The 17,077-nt window shown below is 41.6% G+C and overlaps 2 protein-coding genes across 5 annotated transcripts in view; one reads left to right on the forward strand and one right to left on the reverse strand.

The window, feature by feature from the left end:
- Positions 1 to 394: 394 nt before the first annotated feature.
- Positions 395 to 7,937, reverse strand: PIGP (phosphatidylinositol glycan anchor biosynthesis class P). Of its 3 annotated transcripts, none has more exons than XM_082221308.1 (5): positions 7,577 to 7,937; positions 6,184 to 6,285; positions 3,701 to 3,773; positions 2,686 to 2,804; positions 395 to 708 (listed from the first exon to the last, which is right to left on the reverse strand). In XM_082221308.1, the coding sequence occupies exons 1-5, from the start codon at positions 7,587 to 7,589 to the stop codon at positions 578 to 580; spliced, it is 438 nt and encodes a 145-aa protein (XP_082077434.1). In that variant the 5' UTR covers positions 7,590 to 7,937; the 3' UTR covers positions 395 to 577. The 3 variants fall into 3 exon arrangements, with proteins under 3 accessions (XP_082077434.1, XP_082077436.1, XP_082077435.1); XM_082221310.1 differs by lacking the exon at positions 6,184 to 6,285 and adding an exon at positions 6,340 to 6,440 and having other exon boundaries at positions 7,528 to 7,930; XM_082221309.1 differs by lacking the exon at positions 6,184 to 6,285 and adding an exon at positions 6,340 to 6,440 and having other exon boundaries at positions 7,577 to 7,929.
- Positions 7,938 to 7,996: 59 nt separating this feature from the next.
- The window catches only part of TTC3 (tetratricopeptide repeat domain 3), a 74,508-nt gene continuing 65,427 nt past the window's right edge, over positions 7,997 to 17,077 (forward strand). Inside the window, exons 1-6 of one of the 2 annotated variants that reach the window (XM_082221300.1) lie at positions 7,997 to 8,055; positions 9,267 to 9,460; positions 15,034 to 15,125; positions 16,020 to 16,065; positions 16,277 to 16,412; positions 16,951 to 17,038. In XM_082221300.1, the coding sequence (XP_082077426.1) occupies positions 8,012 to 8,055; positions 9,267 to 9,460; positions 15,034 to 15,125; positions 16,020 to 16,065; positions 16,277 to 16,412; positions 16,951 to 17,038 (600 nt within the window). In that variant the 5' untranslated portion in view covers positions 7,997 to 8,011. The remainder of the gene's footprint in view (positions 8,056 to 9,266; positions 9,461 to 15,033; positions 15,126 to 16,019; positions 16,066 to 16,276; positions 16,413 to 16,950; positions 17,039 to 17,077) is intronic. The other variant, XM_082221301.1, reaches the window with a different exon arrangement.

The raw sequence follows: 17,077 nt of genomic DNA on the forward strand, positions 1-17,077 counted from the left end.
GCAGCACTTTCCAGCAAGAGGACAATAACACAAAATTGCTTTGCGTTCTTGGTTCACTGCTTTTACAGAAGCATGAGGGAAAGTAATAATAATAATAATAATAATAATAATAATAATAATAATAATAGTTGTTGTTGTTATTTTATTTTAATTTATTTGTACCATACTTATCTGACTGGGTTGGCCCAGCCACTCTGGGCAGTTTCTTTTTAAAAAAGGTTTGTCACAGCATGGGAGAACTGAGAGACACACAGCTTCTGTTAAGGTAAAAATGACATGCCCTTTGCTCAGATATATTTGTGGTGTATGTGTGTGTTTGGGGGATGTAAAGAGCACAGGCTGAGGACAAATGGCACTTGGCTTGTGTGGGGACCAGGTGGAGCAAGACATTCAGTCCTTGAAAGATGCTTTATTAGTACTGCATCCATATTTTTGAGGCACTTTCACATAATCTCACTGAAGTCAAGCATTTTAGCACTTCATTACCAACCAGCCTCCTCAACTCAGGAATTTATAAATCTTTCCCATATGAATAAGTTTGGTTATTTTTTTATATAAAAAAATACTTTTTCTTCAGTTAGTGTCTAGGGCAGTCTTCTGTGTCAGACAAGAAAAACATTTTGTTTACTTCACTGATAGGAATATCTCTTAATGCAGGGATAGCGTCTTCTTGTGGTTTTTTCCATTTCTGATTTTTTGCGTAGTGGTCTGTAGAAAATGCAAGGAAAAATAAGATACGTCATGCTTTAGTCATACTAAAGAAAATACTTTTTCACAAGGAAGTAGTTTTACAGCAAGATATATTAATGATTCCTCTAATAAGCTAGCACATTTACTCCAAATTTCGAAAACCTTGCAGTCCACCATACAAAATCAGCATACAGCTTTACCATGTGAGTCCCAGAGACTAAGGAATGACCTATATATTCAGAAAAAGTGGGATAATCCTTTTGGGGACTGTACCACTTCAAAATGCAGGCAGTGGGGTGGATAATTTAATGTTTTGCTTCCACTAAGTGTAGCCTAAGATATTCATCTTTCAAATATGGTAGCTTCTGCAAGGAAGGACTTTTTTAAAAGGTAGGGAAACCATTCAACACTTCTTTCCGTAAGAACCCACCTGCCATTTAAACCATACCTTCTAAAAGGCTGGTTGAAATCCCACAAATTAATTGCATGCAAGGCAGAAAACTTAAAAGCCCCTTTTGTGCCGGGTTTTCCTGGCATAGAAAGAGCTTTTCATCTCTCTGACTTGCTTACCAAACTCTGGGATACTCTCATGTGGGCTTCCCGGATCTTGTGTGGAGACACAAGATGCAACTATACAGTATTGAAGCCACCTTTGGAAGTTCACCTCCAAGCGTCCCCACCATCAGAGGTAAGGTGGATGATTAAAACCTTCACAGTAGAAGCACCTCATTTGTGAAATTTCTATCCCACAGAGGTGTACCTGGAACCAACACTACAATCTTTTTGCTTTTATTCTCCCTGGCTTTTAAATCTCACCCTCTTAACACAGTATTTAATTTTATTTATTTTTTAAACAAGCCTGGATGCTCTCCTGAAGGGTGGAATCTATCTATCTATCGTCTATTTATCTATCATCTAAATTAAACTAAGATTGTGATTTGGTTTTGCTGTTTTAGGTTTTAACATCCACAGTTCTAGTATTCATGTTTAAATTTGTTTTCTTGTATGAAATTGTTATACGCTGGTGCTTTGAGCTGCCTTGAAGAACTGTGGAAAGGCAGGACATAAAATGTTTAATACCAGAAATGATTCCCCACTCGCATTTTCAAGTAGGCCAGTAATGTGCCATTTCCCTCAGTATATAGATCAACTCTATGATGGGCAAAGTAGGAAAGGTATCATGTGATATGTCGTAATCTATTGATGGAATGCAGAAACTCTTGAGTTAATTCAATGGAAAGCCTTTTATCCATGTGTCAAGCAGCATGTGTTGATGAGAGTCATTTCTTACAAATGCAAATGACAAAAAGCATACTGATGATAAAACTTACTCTACAAGTACATGCATGTACGAACCAGACCCATGAGTAGATATTTTAAACTATAATAAAGTATAGGTGCAGGTTGTTTGAAGAGGGGGCTACAAGTTGCAGGATCACATCAGCATTGCCCACAAGATGTATGTATGCCCACGGAAATCTTGATGCTTTCATTAACTCTTTTGCACATCTATTGTAGGGTAATACCGTTTTGACCAAAGTTTTCTCTTTTTTATAATGTTCTGATTTCCTTTCTGTTCTTTTAGGTGTATGTTTTTACACTGCCCTTTGAAAACTGTTGTGGGGGATCAGGAGAAGATGTGGTCATCCATGCAATACCTATTCAGCCCCAGCGCTCACAAGTCCCACAATAAAAACAAGTACAGTCGTTCCTTGGAAGTCAAACGGAACCCTTTCAACTTCCAAAATGTTCAGAAACCAAAGCACGGCTTTTGATTGGCTGCAGTAAGCTCCTGCAGCCAATCAGAAGCTGCAGAACCCCCATCAGACATTTGGCTTCCAAAAATAGTTTGCACAGTCACTTCCAGGTTTGTGACATTTGGGAACCAAAACGTTTGAGAACTAAGCTGTTCGAAAATCAAGACACGACTGTATTGTGAGTAGCTAAAAATAGTATTATGAGTGTATTACTTGCAGTCCTTGTCAGCATCCTTACCTGTAATGGTGTGTGTGGAATTCAGTGGAGCAGTACTGATCATGTTAATACCAAAGAGGAGTACATAGGCTATTCCCACGCTAACTAAAAGGTAGACAGGCAAAGCGACAGCCCAGAACCTATGAAATGGAGGTAAAAACAGTTACCTTATGTAGAGTTGTATACACAAGGAAACACACAGCAGAAATCATTTCAAGCACTAAATGAAGTAAGGCCACATTTCAAAGACAATGGTGTAGTGCTGGAGAAAATGGTACAGCAAAGAGCATGACTGAGGCTGGAGCAGCTTCCCTGTGGGGCAAGTTTGGTGCCTTTTAATTTTGTAAACAAGTCAAAAGGGGCAGAGGACAGGATAGAAATTTTAAAAATTAACAAGTGTTGGTATCTAATGGCAATCATACTCTTGAGTAGGTCTACTGATTTTGGTGGTTCTGTTCAGAGCATGACTTAGTTGGTTAACACCCAAACAGTAGAGCAAGAGTTCCCAAAATGATTCTCCATCTCTCATCACACAAGAGCGACTTGATTAAGAATGGTTAATCTAGGGAGTTTGCTGGCACAGGATGAGGCAATTGTCACTTTCTTGGAAGGCTTTTTTTTTTAAAAAAAAAAAAAAGTTAGACAAATGTAATGAGAACAAGGACATCAATAGCTCTTAGCCTTTCCTGTAGAAATCATTTCAAAAACATACTGCCTCTGAATATCAGGTGCTTGGGACGGTCTATTTTTGGGGAAGGGTGGAATGCATGCCTTCATGCTCTGCTATGACAGGCTTTCCAGAAGCCTCTGACTAGCCATGGATGTGTCCCCTGCCAGAGGCTAGTGCTGCAAAAGGGAGCAGCAGCAACCTCCCCCCTTCCTTGAATTCTCAGCTTTCATTTTTTTTAAAAAAGTATGTTTCCAGTATTTGTAGAACTTGAGCTATAAGGCAAAATGTACAGAAACTATTATTCTCTATTTAGCTGAGGTCTACAGACATGAAAGACATTTAGTGTGAAAAATTATTCAAACCTACTTTTGAGGCCAGTATGTCAACCCCCAGGAAAACAGCCAGGATTCAGGTATATAGGCCCAGACAAGGTACAGCACTGCATAAAACAAGAAGGAAGAAAAGTGCAATGGCAGCTGGAATATGATCTCCTACAACAAAGTAGCCAAGCTTGCATCTATGGTCTGGCTGTCACTGGAAAGCCTGTTATTGCCGGTTATGAGATTCTGATCTGGCTAATATCTATCTGGATGAAATACCACTACAGTGCTGCAATAGACTTAGGGTTAGGTGCAGAGAAGGGGGAAGTCTATCAGACATCACTGGCCACTTAGCAGCTTCCAACAGTGAAGAGCTAAAGTTATTCTTTTTATTTTTTATTTTTTATAATCATATTTATTAAAATTTCCAATAATAACAGAATAGAAAAGATAAAAAAGAGAAAGAAGAGAAAGAAAAAGAGAGACTAGTTTAGACCCTTCTTTTCATAGCCTTCTTTCTGGGACTTCCTCCTTCCCCTCCCGACTGTATTCCCCTTTCCCTAAGTTGGTTCCACAAGTTCTCATCCCCAAATTTAAGCCTAATATATTTTACTCATAAACCAATTTAAATTTACACAATCTTATCATCACTCCTCGTCTTATAATAAAACAAAATTTTCCCCCCAAGATCAGCTCTCATTCCTTCCACGAGTTCCCCCTTTCTAAAAAAGGAAAAAACGAAAACATATAGGATCAAAGTTATAAAGAATATAAGATAGAATATATAGAAAAGTTCAAAAAATTGGTTACAAAGCCTTTGGATTCTAGGATTCCCCCTCCCTTCCCCGGTTTTGATTCCCCATGTCCATTTGTCTGTATGTTGTCGGCCTGGAGATCTTAAGTCCACAGCCAAATTTTTCTCAGTCCATCTTGCCGGTTTCTTCAGATTTGGTTGTTTTAATAATATTTAACTTCATAAATCCAGTCTAATAGAGGCCTTTAATTTTCCTTGATCTTTTGTTGCTCCTCCCGTTGTTCTTTCCGTGTCGTATTTAGTCATTTACTCTTTTATTTCTTGTTTTCTCAGGTTTCTGTCTTGTTCAGCTGTCAAAACATTCTTGTTTCAAAACTTAGTGTCTCTACAGAGGTTTGTTATTCAGGGACAAAGACTTACGTCCAGTTCCTTTCTTGCTTCAAAACAAGATTCTATTGTATTATGGTCACCTCTGTAGACAAAATAATATTTCAGTTCTGCAGCTTTCCCAGGAGATAAGACCTATGCACATCCCAGAGTAGTTTTCCACATACGACACTTGTAATGTCCCGAAACCCCTCTAGGGGGATTGCAATAACTTTGTATCCTCTAGTCCAAAAGTCAATTTGTTGTTTCTTTTTCCCCGACAGTTTATATCCATATTTATATCAAATTGTAACAAAATTAACCAGCAAAAAACTTGTAGCAAAGTCCTCTTTATATTTTCCAGCTTTGACAGCTCCTTTGACAGCTGTCAAATTCTCCATCTCTCTTCGCCAGGTTCTCCGAATCGCCCCGGTTCCCGGGGGGGGGGTTGCCTTTTTCCTCTCACCCTCGACTCTTCTCCTCCAGCACAGTTCTTATAATTCACATCGTGGAGTTAGTAATTTTTGTCATCAATAAACTTCTAAATCGATCTTGGTTTCTCAGTCCTTGTTTTAGCATGTTTACAATCAGGGAGGGGACTGACTTCCTTTTTGGATCCCCTCCCGCTTGTGCCAAATCCGGAAAAAAATTTCTTTTTTCCTCCTTTTATACCCGGTTGCCCAATTACTCACGGGTTGTTGTTAATTGTCCGAATTTCCTTTGGAAGAAGCCAGCGCTCTCCGCCGGATGGCATGCGGCTGCGCCCGGCAGGGGAAGCGGAGGACTCAAAGCACCACGCCACTCCCCGGCGCCCGATCCGTAGCCTTTAAAAAGGCTCCTTCACGAGCCGGGAGGGCGATAACGGTGCCAGCCGAGTCACCATGTCCACGGGATCCGTTCCCGTGGTTTTTAAGGGTCCCCGCGTCGCCGGCGCGGTAGGACCCGACCCCTGCCGAGCCGACTCCCTCCGGAGCTCGGAGGGAGTCCGCCATTCGGCGATGGCGCTAACCCGGAAGTCCGAAGAGCTAAAGTTATTCAAATGGCTGAATGACAAGACAAGTCCAAAGGATTGCATGTTTTAGAACAATAAGAATATCGGTCAAGCGCTTTCAAATGAAGGCAAAGTACAACACATAAAACTGAGGATTCAGAAGAAGGCTTCCCTGTAACCTGTTCCTTTAGATTTTGTGCATGACTACCTGGAAGCAATTCCCACAGATTTGAATGCAATCCTATGCTCACTTATCTGGGAATAAGACATAATGAAATCAATGAGCTTTACCTTTACAGTACAATCTTATATGTGGCTCCTCAAGAGGTCTAGCAACCCTTGCAGAGGCTCAACCCAGCATGCCTAATTGGTCATGATCCCTAAGCACTTTTGCTTTCAGTATTGACATCCTCCTTACCGTCACACTTTAAAATCTTGGAACTATGAAAGGGTGTAAGTGGTTGATTATAAGGTGAAATAACCAGGTTGCCTAAGGTGTCTTCTTGGATTGCAGTCACAACTGTGGAAGGAGGATTGGGCTAAAATGAGTTACTGAACACAGAAATATACTTACTAAATAGGAACTGGGATCCTAAATACAGAACAAAGCCATATATAGCTCTTTCTGGCAATGGGGCCGGTGAGTTTTCAACCATGTTGCTGTCTTCTATTTATCTATTTAGGAGGGGAGAAAGACCATTAGTGTTTTGTTGTGTTGGCATTCTACCTCCATCAACAACAAGGCGCTGCTCTCAAATAAAATTCCCCACCAACTGAAGAAACGAAACTGTGGAAAACACAGTAAAACTTGTAAGTATACAAGAGATACAAACTAGGCATCACTCCTGCTTTGGTTGGATGCAAGATGGCAAGTTACAAAAAACACTTCATCAGAAATATGAAAAGTTAGCTTACTCTCAGCTGCATCCAGGGCAATGTTGGTTACAAATTCAAATACTTCAATTTATGCTAATGTGCAATTACAAATCATTTAGCACTTCCAAACACCTAACAGTCCCCACCAAAAGAGGCCTATGAACAGTTTTAACAGCTTCATGTTCTCTTATCATTCATTAAACTTTGTATTAAAAACCAACAACTTTCGAAGCTAATTATGAGAAGTGTTTTCTACAACCACAAAGTGGGTTTCTTTTTTGGGGGTGTGGGGAGAATATAAGGCAGACCTGCAGTGAATAAAGACTACAGTACATGCATCTTCCTATAAAGGCAACTGGAAGTTACTATTTTTAAATTTATATCGTCCCTGTCCTTCAAGGAGCTAGGGGCAGCATATATGGTTTTCTCACCCCTCCTTTTCTTCTCTTGAAAAATATTTTCACAGCAATTCTGTAAGGCAGGTTAGGCTAAGAGAGAATGACTGTGCCCAGGTCTTCATGTCTGAACAGGGGCAGGAAGCTGCCTTAGACACGAGTCAAACTCTTTGATCGTCGAGCTAATCGCAGTCACCATTGCCTTGCAGAGGATTCCCAGGGTTTCGAGCAGGATTATTCCCACCCCCTACATACAGATGCTGGGGAACGGAACCTGGAACCTTCCTCATGCAAAGCAAGCGAGCTATGGGCACTCCCGAATTTGGAGTCCTAACTCTCTAACAACCGCACTACACCCAAAAGCAGGCATGGTGTTGTTTTAAAAATACTGCTGTAAAATATTCCCCATCCCAGTTAAAAATCCGCCCTGATCTCATCAATCTCTATCGATGCCTGGATTGGATTTCCAAAAAGCCCCCTTCAAAACACACCTAGGATTGCAACTGTCTCGTTAAACTGCCCTCGCAGAAATCCACCCACCCAAATCCATCATTTCAACCGACTGCAGGCGTCGATGGTCCCATTGACTCCGGCGCAGTCCCGGCTTGCTGCTTCCCCCCCTTAGCGAACCCGTCAGATGGAAACTCGCCCAATTCAGCCGGAAGTTGGGCGAGCGTGTGAGTCAGCCCACAACTTCAGCCAGGAGACATTAGAGATGCTCCACAACCCTTCGCACAACTGCGCCGCAGCCCGTCTTAGCCTTCCTGGTCCGCAATTTGAACCATCTTTCGGCTCTCCCTTCCGATGTAAAGGGGTGCGGGCTCCCTATAGATATGCCAAAGGGAGGCAGCGGCGCCATTCTGAGTCCGTTTAGGGAATCACAGCTAATGGCGGTTTTCATTTTTTTTTTACCGGAAATGGAAGCTGTGCGATGCTAACCCTTTCTATCTCTATGCTTCAATAATAGACTCGTTGATGGCCCCGTTGAGGATGTTAAGTCACCTCCGAATTAGCAAGCTGTTTGTTTGAGCATCTAGCACTACTGTGTTGTTTTTTAAAAAAAGGTCTCTACGCTTATTTTTGCCCACAAGTCGGCTCTAACTGAATTCTCACTGTCTGCACTTTTGGCACTTCGTTTCCCAACCTCGCTGCTTTTACACACACACGCACGCCCTATTTGCGTCAGATGAAGCCTTCAAAAGTTCATACCATAAAAGTGTTAGTCTTTAATATGCCATAATACCCTTTGTAGTTCGAGGCACATGCATTGCAAAGGTAGTCGTGTTGTTCCATACAAAAAGCATTCAGAACCCACAGTTGGACAATATTTAAAATGGGCTCAATAAAAATGTCATCCTCCATATTTTTAGGAGTATAAACTAATTACATGTCTACAACATTAGCCCATTCTTTGGTTCTTTTTGCATTTTTACTTGTCCCTCTTATCCCTTGCTTTGTGCAACATCTTGCCTGAAGACGAATTCTGGAGTGTTTGGAGGCTTGTCACCTTTTTGTGATATTTGGGTTGGTCCCAACTGGATTTTAAGTTGAAGTTGGATCCCCTTTTGCGGGGCTGCTGTGAGTCACTCTTCAGCATAGCCACTTCTCATACATTCAGTATGGAGAGGAACATTGGCGTTGGCAGTGTTATTTTTGAAACATTTAAACACAAACATAAACATTTTGCACACAAAACAATACACGCAAAATGATATCTGAGTTCATTAAGTGCATCTTCCCTGTGTTTTGTTGCTGTGGGTACCCTGTAGACTGAGCTATAATTCTGGTTTTCTGTGGGTCTGAGCAGAGAAAAGTATGTTTCAGAAGGAACCGAAACACAAGATTTCAGGAACTACAGCCAATTCTATCAGATACAGGAAACATTCTCTTGAGTAATATTTATACACCTAGCACTGATGGGGTTGAAACCTGGGTTACAGGAAATTAAATGCAAACAGCTCAAATCTCGCTGATTGCAAAGATATAGACACACACAAGCTTAGGATAGTTATTAAAAATGCCATGTCACGCTTCTGATGAAGTGGCCCGCAGTCCACGAAAGCTTATGCCATAATAAAGATGCAACCTTTTTTTGCTGCAACACGGCTAACCCTCCCGCAAATCGTTAAAAGGAACCAAGGCATTCCACCCCGAGGGAATGGGATCGTCCCTCCATTTCCCCGCAAGTCTACGGGGTTGCAATTCCGGCCTCTTTCTCGCTCTAGGGCAGGAGAGCAGCGGAAACGAAACCGAAGCGTCGCCTGTGGGTTTTCCTGCGTATTGCTTGGGGAGGGAAGAGCAGAGCAGCACGTCAGCGCTTGCGAGCGGGCGGAGCGAGTGGAGGTGGCTGCTCGGAGCAGAAGCAAAGCGGCGGAGGCGGCGCGGAAGCTGCGCAAAGACTCGCCCGTCTGCCCGGTGAGAGAGGTACGGCCGGTGCGCGCAGGGAGTGGGTGGAGGCGTGGGGGGTTTTGCTCGGGAATCCGCGTGGCCCAGCCTGCTGGCCTGCCTGCCTGGCCGCTGCTCCACAGTCTCTTGGGCGGCTCACTTTTCTCCCATGCTGGAGCCTGGCATTCAAACAGTGCGTGAGCGAAAGGCCCTTTTGTCCATATTGATTACGACTAAGCCTGTGGCTGTTGTGGCCGGGGAACGTGATTTTGAAGTGCACGTCTGAATGCTGCCAGGCGATCGCTTCCTTCCAGCCACGCCCGCTCCGGAATCGGGAACATTAGGCTTGTAGCAGTAGGCCTGCTGTTGGAGAGGCGCTGCAGGCTTTCCGCTCCGAAGGCTCCAAACTCTTTCCAGTCTCCTCCTTGGATGACCTGGAAGTGGACTAATGAACACTCGCCCCCCGTCGAATGCCTAAGTGCAGATTCGGACCCCAGGCCCCCCCCCCAAGTTGAGAGTGGCACTTTTTAAACAGTTGCATGACTGTACAGGGTCTGGGAGAGTTGGAGGCATTCTGTGTAACAATCGCATGTACGTATTTGTGCTTTAGATCCACGCCTTTGTGCCCATGGTGGTGATTTTTTGCGATGTGTTTCTGGGGTGATGCACGATTTGATTATGGTTTGGGGTAGGCCTTGTTTAAAAACCTTCTCTTCTTTTGGATCTGTGCCTTTGTGCATAGGGTGGCCCTATGGAGTGATGGATGCAGAATCTTGCAGTGATGCAAGTTTCCAGGGAATTTTTGAATTGGATCATTGTCTCCATATCAGAAGAAAGGCAATCCACACTCCCAAGTTGTGAATTTTAAGTGTGTTTTTTCTTAAATAAACATTACAGGAAGTTCCTAATACTAATTATATTTGTGTGTCTATCATTCTATACGCCAGGGCCAACTTCTTAAAATAAATCCCTTTGATGTGCAGATGTTTTGGTTATGAGCTTCCTAGTTTTGTTTGGGCAGTTTTGTGCAACTTTATATTGGAGTGAGTTATTTGCATGTGTAAAATTCCCCCAAACCCCATGTAATTTCTCTTAGTTTTAAGGGATTTATTACTTTTTTCCCTAAAGCCCCCAAACAACGAACACTATATTACTATAAAAGAAGTACAATATACAGTTAAAAGTACAATTTCTTCCATTTTAAATTTGAGAAAATTCAAATTTAAAACATAAGGCCTGTGGGCTGATTGATGTTTCCTCTTTTGATAATTTTCTTTATCTTTTTAAAAAGCATTTGTGGCCCAATCAAGTGGAGGTAGAAACAATATGCATTGTTTTGTGTTGGTGATTCAGAGGGTTCTGTTGCAGCCAGGAAGTCAGACTTGCACAAACATAACTCCTCAGAGTATACCTCATTGAGTGCAATGAAGATAACGTAGACTGAGACTTCATAATCAGTTCATGCATTAGGTTTTCTGCTGTGCACCAAACCACAATGTGAATTAGACAAATGCATGTTTGGAAAAACATATACAATATAGAAAAACATGTTTGGAAAAACATATACAGCCCGTGCTGCTGAGAACCAATATTGGCAGCTTCCTGTCAAGTGTACCCTCAGTTGAATACCTGGGTTTTCAGTCAATGAATATGCAGGAAAGCCTGTAATGTGTGAATTGCTGGAGAATGAAAAACTTGTGCGCTGCTGCCAGTGCAATACATGTTAGCTTGAAGGAAGGAGAAAATGACAGAGACAACCAGAGATCAGAAAAGGAGACTGGAGTTTAGCTTTTCTGGTTAAAGAAAGGTAACCAAAATATACATTTAAAAAGGAGCTGATAGAATAAACTAGGGGGTCACCAACATTATTATTATTTATTAAATTTGTACAACACCCCTCACCCACAGATCTCAGGTGACCATAGAAGCACATGTTCTGTTCAGTGGTCTCTTCCCCTTCCCCTGCTAAACTTCAGCTTGAATGAAGCATTCTGTTGTTTCCAGCAGAATAGATAGCGGTGTGTTGCAGGGTCTGTGTAGCGCCCATACCGTTTCCCTGATTTGCAAATGTGACTACAGGCCTCAAGAGGTTGGCGGCAACTGGAATAAACCAGTCTACCAATAGTACTAAAACAACAATGGAGATTGAAATGTTAAGAGCAGAAGCACTGCATCCAATTAAAACTTAGGCCTCTCCCCTAAATGCTCAGTGAAACCCCAAACGCTTAATGCTATGCCTGCGCCAGGAGGCTAAAAGCAAGGGGCCATATGGCTATCCCAGAGGAGGGAGCCGCAAAGCCTGGAGGGACTGGTCAAAAACATCCTGCTCCACATGCCCACCAGCCTGATCTCACCAGGCATGGCGGTGTAGAGTTGCACCATGGGCAGGAGTGGGAAACCTTTTGCCTGGGAGCCCAATGTGGCCCTCCTGGCATCTCTATCTGACTTAGGCCACCCCTGCTCTCTGTAGGCCATACCCTTCTCTGGCCTTGCTTACCTGGAATGTGCTGATGACTTGGTTACTTGGATGAGAGACAGAGAGGGGTGCCTGGAGAATCTTCCAGCCCACTCAATATACAGTGGCAAAATTTGCCTTCTTTGCTTCATCCACTGGCCTGTGGTCCCAGGATGCTTCCCCAGAAGGGAATGTGGCTCTTAATCTGAAAAAGGCTCCCCACCCCTGGCTGTGGAGGAGGGGGAGTATAAATTGTGGCTGAATTTAGCCTTGATTAGATTCATAGCTTTGTTATCTAGCAGCCAGCTGTAAAGCCTTGACCTGTAACAGTTTCAGTAGGCCTTGGCTCTGTGGGCAGATGCTTAGAATTCTACCTTAAACATATGGTTAGTCTTATCAGGAAGCTAAATAAATATTAGTGTTTTAAAAGGCTTGCAGAACAGTTTTACCTCTTTTTTATTATTTCAGTTTAGATTTTTTACCCTCCCTTCGCTATAAGGTCCCAGGGCTTATCATACTCCATACTTGTTATGTAAACTCTGCACCATACTGACTTTGGAGTGTTCTGCAGCCTAAAATACTTGCGTAGCAACAATGGGGCAGCAAAGTCCAGAGAGAGAACTGCTTTCAGGGTTTTTGCACAGATTGCCTCTTCTCTCTGCTTTTATTGCCAGACTACAGGAACTGGATCTGACACTCTTCCCTACCCGGCTCTTTCACCTTCTGAGCTAATCCCCCATACATACAAACAGTCAAAACCTTTTTGGTGCTCCTCTAATCAGGCAACCCTCAGAGTTCTCACGTATTTGCCTGTAGGATTCCAGGTGAGCTGTTCTGAACATGCCTGCCTCTTGAAGTGACACAGCCACCTCCCCTTAATTCTTTGAGATTGAGAACATCTTTAATAAAAACAATTTAAAAAGGAAATTAAGAATTCAGGTGGAGGAAGATGTTTGCTAGAGGAGTTGGGGGCTCCTGTCCTATTTCTAGCAACAGGAGTTGCTAATATCTGGCAGGGCCTCAGTTTATGACCTAAGAGAGCCAGCATTTTCCCACGAGAAAAGGTGCTTCTTGAGCTATCGGAGTTCGAAGCATCAAAGACTGGTATCAGGTCTGGAACTGTGTCTGGAGGCAAATGAGGAGCCAGTGTGATTGATGCATTATTGGTGCTATGCGCTCTCTGACAGGCTCCAGGTAGCACCTTTGTTGTTGCATTTTGAACCAATTGAAGCTTTAGAGTCCTTTTCAGAACATGTTGCAGTGGGCTGACCTGCATGTTTCCAATGATTGTGGCCAATGTACATTCACACGGTGAGCTGGCAGATGATGCTATTGGCTGTCCGGCTACCTGGGTTCCCTCAAGGTTCATATCTACTTTGAGAGAGAAAGTGTGCACACTACTAGCATAGACTGTACACCTAAACTTTAATCAGTTTTGGGAAGTGTTGTAAGAAAAAAACTGCTCCCTTTCCCTTATGGGGTATCTAAAAGCCGGTATAGAGTCCTTACGTAGGTTTTCTATCGGTAGGAGAAAATAACAGAGGAAAACCAGAGAATATTGAGAAGCAAAGCAGCTAGTAAGCATAATCTTTATTAAACTGTTGCAACAGGGTCTCCTGCTCACCCTACGCAGGGAGGGAGGAGAGGAACCCAGGACATTGGTTTCAAGCTCTTATACTGTACGTATAGACTTTTGAAATTGCCTACTATCCTGTAGCTCAAGACCACCCCCCAAAACATCATAAATACATCACAGAAAGAGTAATTTGAAAGTGTTGCTTCTATCCTGTCTGCCAGGATACCTGATAATGCCTTATCTGATTGCCATTTCTGGGTAGCCTGGCTTTGAGATGGTAAATACTTAGTTTCTGAATCTGTTATGCATATTGATAGTGTGCTCAGCTTAACAGATACTTGCCAGACTGTATTTACAGGGAAGTGTAAGCCCCTACAGTCCAAAGAGAATTGGAAAGCTTTTCCCATTTCCTTCCTCGTTGCAGAGAAACATTTGAGGTCAATTTGGGAGAGTCAGAATGGCTTCAGGATTGTTCTCCTGTACTATTTCAGACACATGGTTTATATACGTACGTATGTGTTTGCCTTGTACGTTTACACACACACACACACACACACACACACACGATCTTAGAATTCCTATAACAGAGGGTTAACAGGTGACATAAAAATAAATAACAGGACCAATGCTCTTTTAAAAAACAAAAGCTGTGAGTAGTAAAGTTACGACACCCTTTTCAAAGGCAAAAGTTAACATTGATAAAGTTTTCCTGATACTGTTATGATTGTATGTAGGGACATCAATCTTGTCTGAGCCAACATTCATCTCGTCTACATAAGAAAAAAGTTAGGTCAATTCCCCGAGGATGTTACAGTCTAATTACAGTTGATCTAATCCTGCTATAGTTGACTATTCTTTGGATTGCAAACTTTGGACTTGCTGTTGGGGCCTGTTATGCCTCCCATATGAACAAGTTAGCAAACACAGTGTCACTTGGCTTTAAGTAAAGTTTTATGAAATCAGTTTGAGTTAGGCGGGGGAGCATGTGGCCTTCCAGATGTTGTTCTACTGTAGTTTCCACCATCCCATGGCCAGACTGCCTGGGGCTAATGGGAGCTGAAGTCCAGCCACATCTGGAGTGTCTAGAGTTATCCGTCTCTGCAGTAAGGGAATCCAATGCAAACAAGTCTTTCCATCTGGTACTAGTGAACAATGTTTGTAAAGAGTAGATTAAGCCCAAAGTACTAATAATTATGTTAGCAGAACTAGAGGCATGTTTGGCACTCTGATTCAGTAGTTTTGCCTGGTGATTTGAGGTGTGCTTTATCAGAAGCCTACCCCCAAGGTTGTTGTGGAGATGCTAACTTGAGCTTCTTGGAGAAAATTGTGGGATATAAATGCAATAAATAAATAAAAAATACTTATACTTAGAGCTGTGTCCCCAAGAGCTGAATCAAATGGTTTCAAATGTTTTATTCCCTCTTTCATTAAGATCTTTTTTGTTCTTGCAGGGAAAGTTGGTTCTTTGTGCTTTAAACCTGTATTAAAATCCTTAGGGATAACCAATATTTCAAAGTGTTTAGGCGAATTTATTTATTTCCCCCCTTTTCATTTTTCCTCATTTATTTATTTCTTTTTCAGGATCATGCAAAATGGCAAATCCTGAACTTGATCCAGATATTTTCAATCACATCACGTTATATGGAGCTTATGTCAGACCGTGTTGTGAACTGGTAAGCTGGGCTTTATTTTCTTGCTGCCTCCTGATACTAGCTGTAGAGGAGAGAGAGAGAGAGAAGCATAGAATCAGCTTAATTTTTTATTTCCCATATGTGCACATCTTTTGTTCATATATCAGAAAAAGAAACACGTTTGGCACCACTGATGAAAGGTTTTTTTATTAACGTATTTCTTCATTTTTAACATGGATGACCGTGGGTTAACATTGCAGCAAAGAGCTATTGGTAATGGTCTGTCAGGTGTCTTGTTCTGTCACCGTAGAAACAGGAGAGGATCATAGTCGGTACTAGGAAACAGTTTTTTAAAAAAATATGCTGTAGACTTGGGCTTTGGGGGTAGAAGGTCCCCTTTTGAAGGCCAGTCACAAGGTAACATCACTCTCTATTAAATGCTTTGAGGAGCAACATTTCACCATGGGTAAACTAGTTTTTGTTTCTGAAGTTCTCTCCTTCTGTCCCCTGCTATACATTTCAAAGGGTATTTCATACACCAGCTCTGTTCTGCCACAAACTGTTTTATGTTGGTCCATTGCAAGTCATCGCCATGCTGCTGGATTAGAAGTTCTTTTCTGTCCTTCTGTAGCAAACAAAGTCCTTCTGTTTCAGCGGTGAAAACAACGCTCAGCTAGTCTGTATAACATACAGCAGGCTTTTCGAAGCAAACATCCTCTTCTCAGCCTGCATAGAGAAACTGCTTGGTAGGAGCATGCTCTGCAAAAGGGATCGGGTTTGGTTCTTGATAACTTGTTGGTAATCCTTTGAGTTGCATTCAAAAGCTGTTCCTGGATCAGATGACTCACTATTGCTTACACATGAGCCATTTTTAACTTTTGGTTCACATTATTTGCCTTCAGTGCTTTAACTGTCAATATCTATGTTGTTTTGTAGGTTCGTGCAAAATTTGGAAGCTGTTCTTCAGTGAAATATAGACCAGGTACATAAACTAACAATGCAAGTTAGTAAAAAATATTTTTTCCTCTTTAGTTTGTCTGTCTATGGTTGTTTTAATGGTCCTATCTTGCATTTTGCTGTGCTGCAGAAGAATAGACTAAATCTGATGTAGCAGTCAAGCACCGGTGCAGATCTTCAGATTTGTAAGGCTTATTAGAGCTTAGTTTTATTTTTCCTTTCTTTTTGTTCCATAGGTGAAATTTGTAAAATATGGTGTAGTAAACCAGTTTCTGAGCTGCAAAAATATTGTGACATGATCAAAATATATACCTTTTGGCCATTTTTATTTGCACCTGGATGTAAACACACAAAGAAATGTCTTGATTCCAGGTAAGCAGGCATTTTTCTTGTTCGTTAAATGTTTACTTTGCACTCTTGTTTGAAAACTGAAATATGGAAGACCAGTGTATATTTTGCAGCATCAGGACAGAGAGAGGTTCTAAAAATAGAATGCTAACATGGGAAAATAACAATAAATTAACTAGAACAATTTTTTTCCTAATCCCTTACCTTACTCTCTACTTTTTATAACATCCTGTCTTACTAAGAGTACTGGAGAACTTGAATCTCTATCACAATTCTGTGACATTTTGGTTGGTTCCGTTAAAGGCATGACCCAACTGAATTTTTTGAATCTTTTCTTATGGACCAGCATTCCTATCTTTGCTTTGTAAATTATTCAGAGTAAACACTCAGTTGGACTTACTACTGAATAGACATGCTTCTTTGACTATTGATGTTTAAATAAATTATGAGTGTCTCAAAATCTGTTTTAATATGTGTACATAGTTCTAAGTACCTTTTTATTTTGATCTTTCTCATATAGTAGTAGAAAATGTCATTTAATGCGAATCTGTTTATATTTAAGTGATTGTGAAGTGGGTGAGCTCAATCTGGAGAGACTATATGAAATTGAGACATTAGAAGATGTTACTGATATAGCCAAAAAGTTTGCGGTAAGTCATTAAGAAGATGATTATTCTATATTTATTTAT

Source organism: Podarcis vaucheri, assembly GCF_965113315.1.
Source record: "Podarcis vaucheri genome assembly, chromosome: 4".
Lineage (NCBI taxonomy): Eukaryota > Metazoa > Chordata > Lepidosauria > Squamata > Lacertidae > Podarcis > Podarcis vaucheri.

What these genes read in the sequence shown, in the direction of transcription:
- PIGP (XM_082221308.1), bottom strand. An exon ending in TTGACATACTGGCCTCAAAA is followed by an intron (nt 2,805 to 3,700) that starts GTAGGTTTGAAT and finishes TCCATTTCATAG; the next exon opens with GTTCTGGGCTGTCGCTTTGC. An exon ending in TTCCACACACACCATTACAG is followed by an intron (nt 709 to 2,685) that starts GTAAGGATGCTG and finishes CATTTTCTACAG; the next exon opens with ACCACTACGCAAAAAATCAG.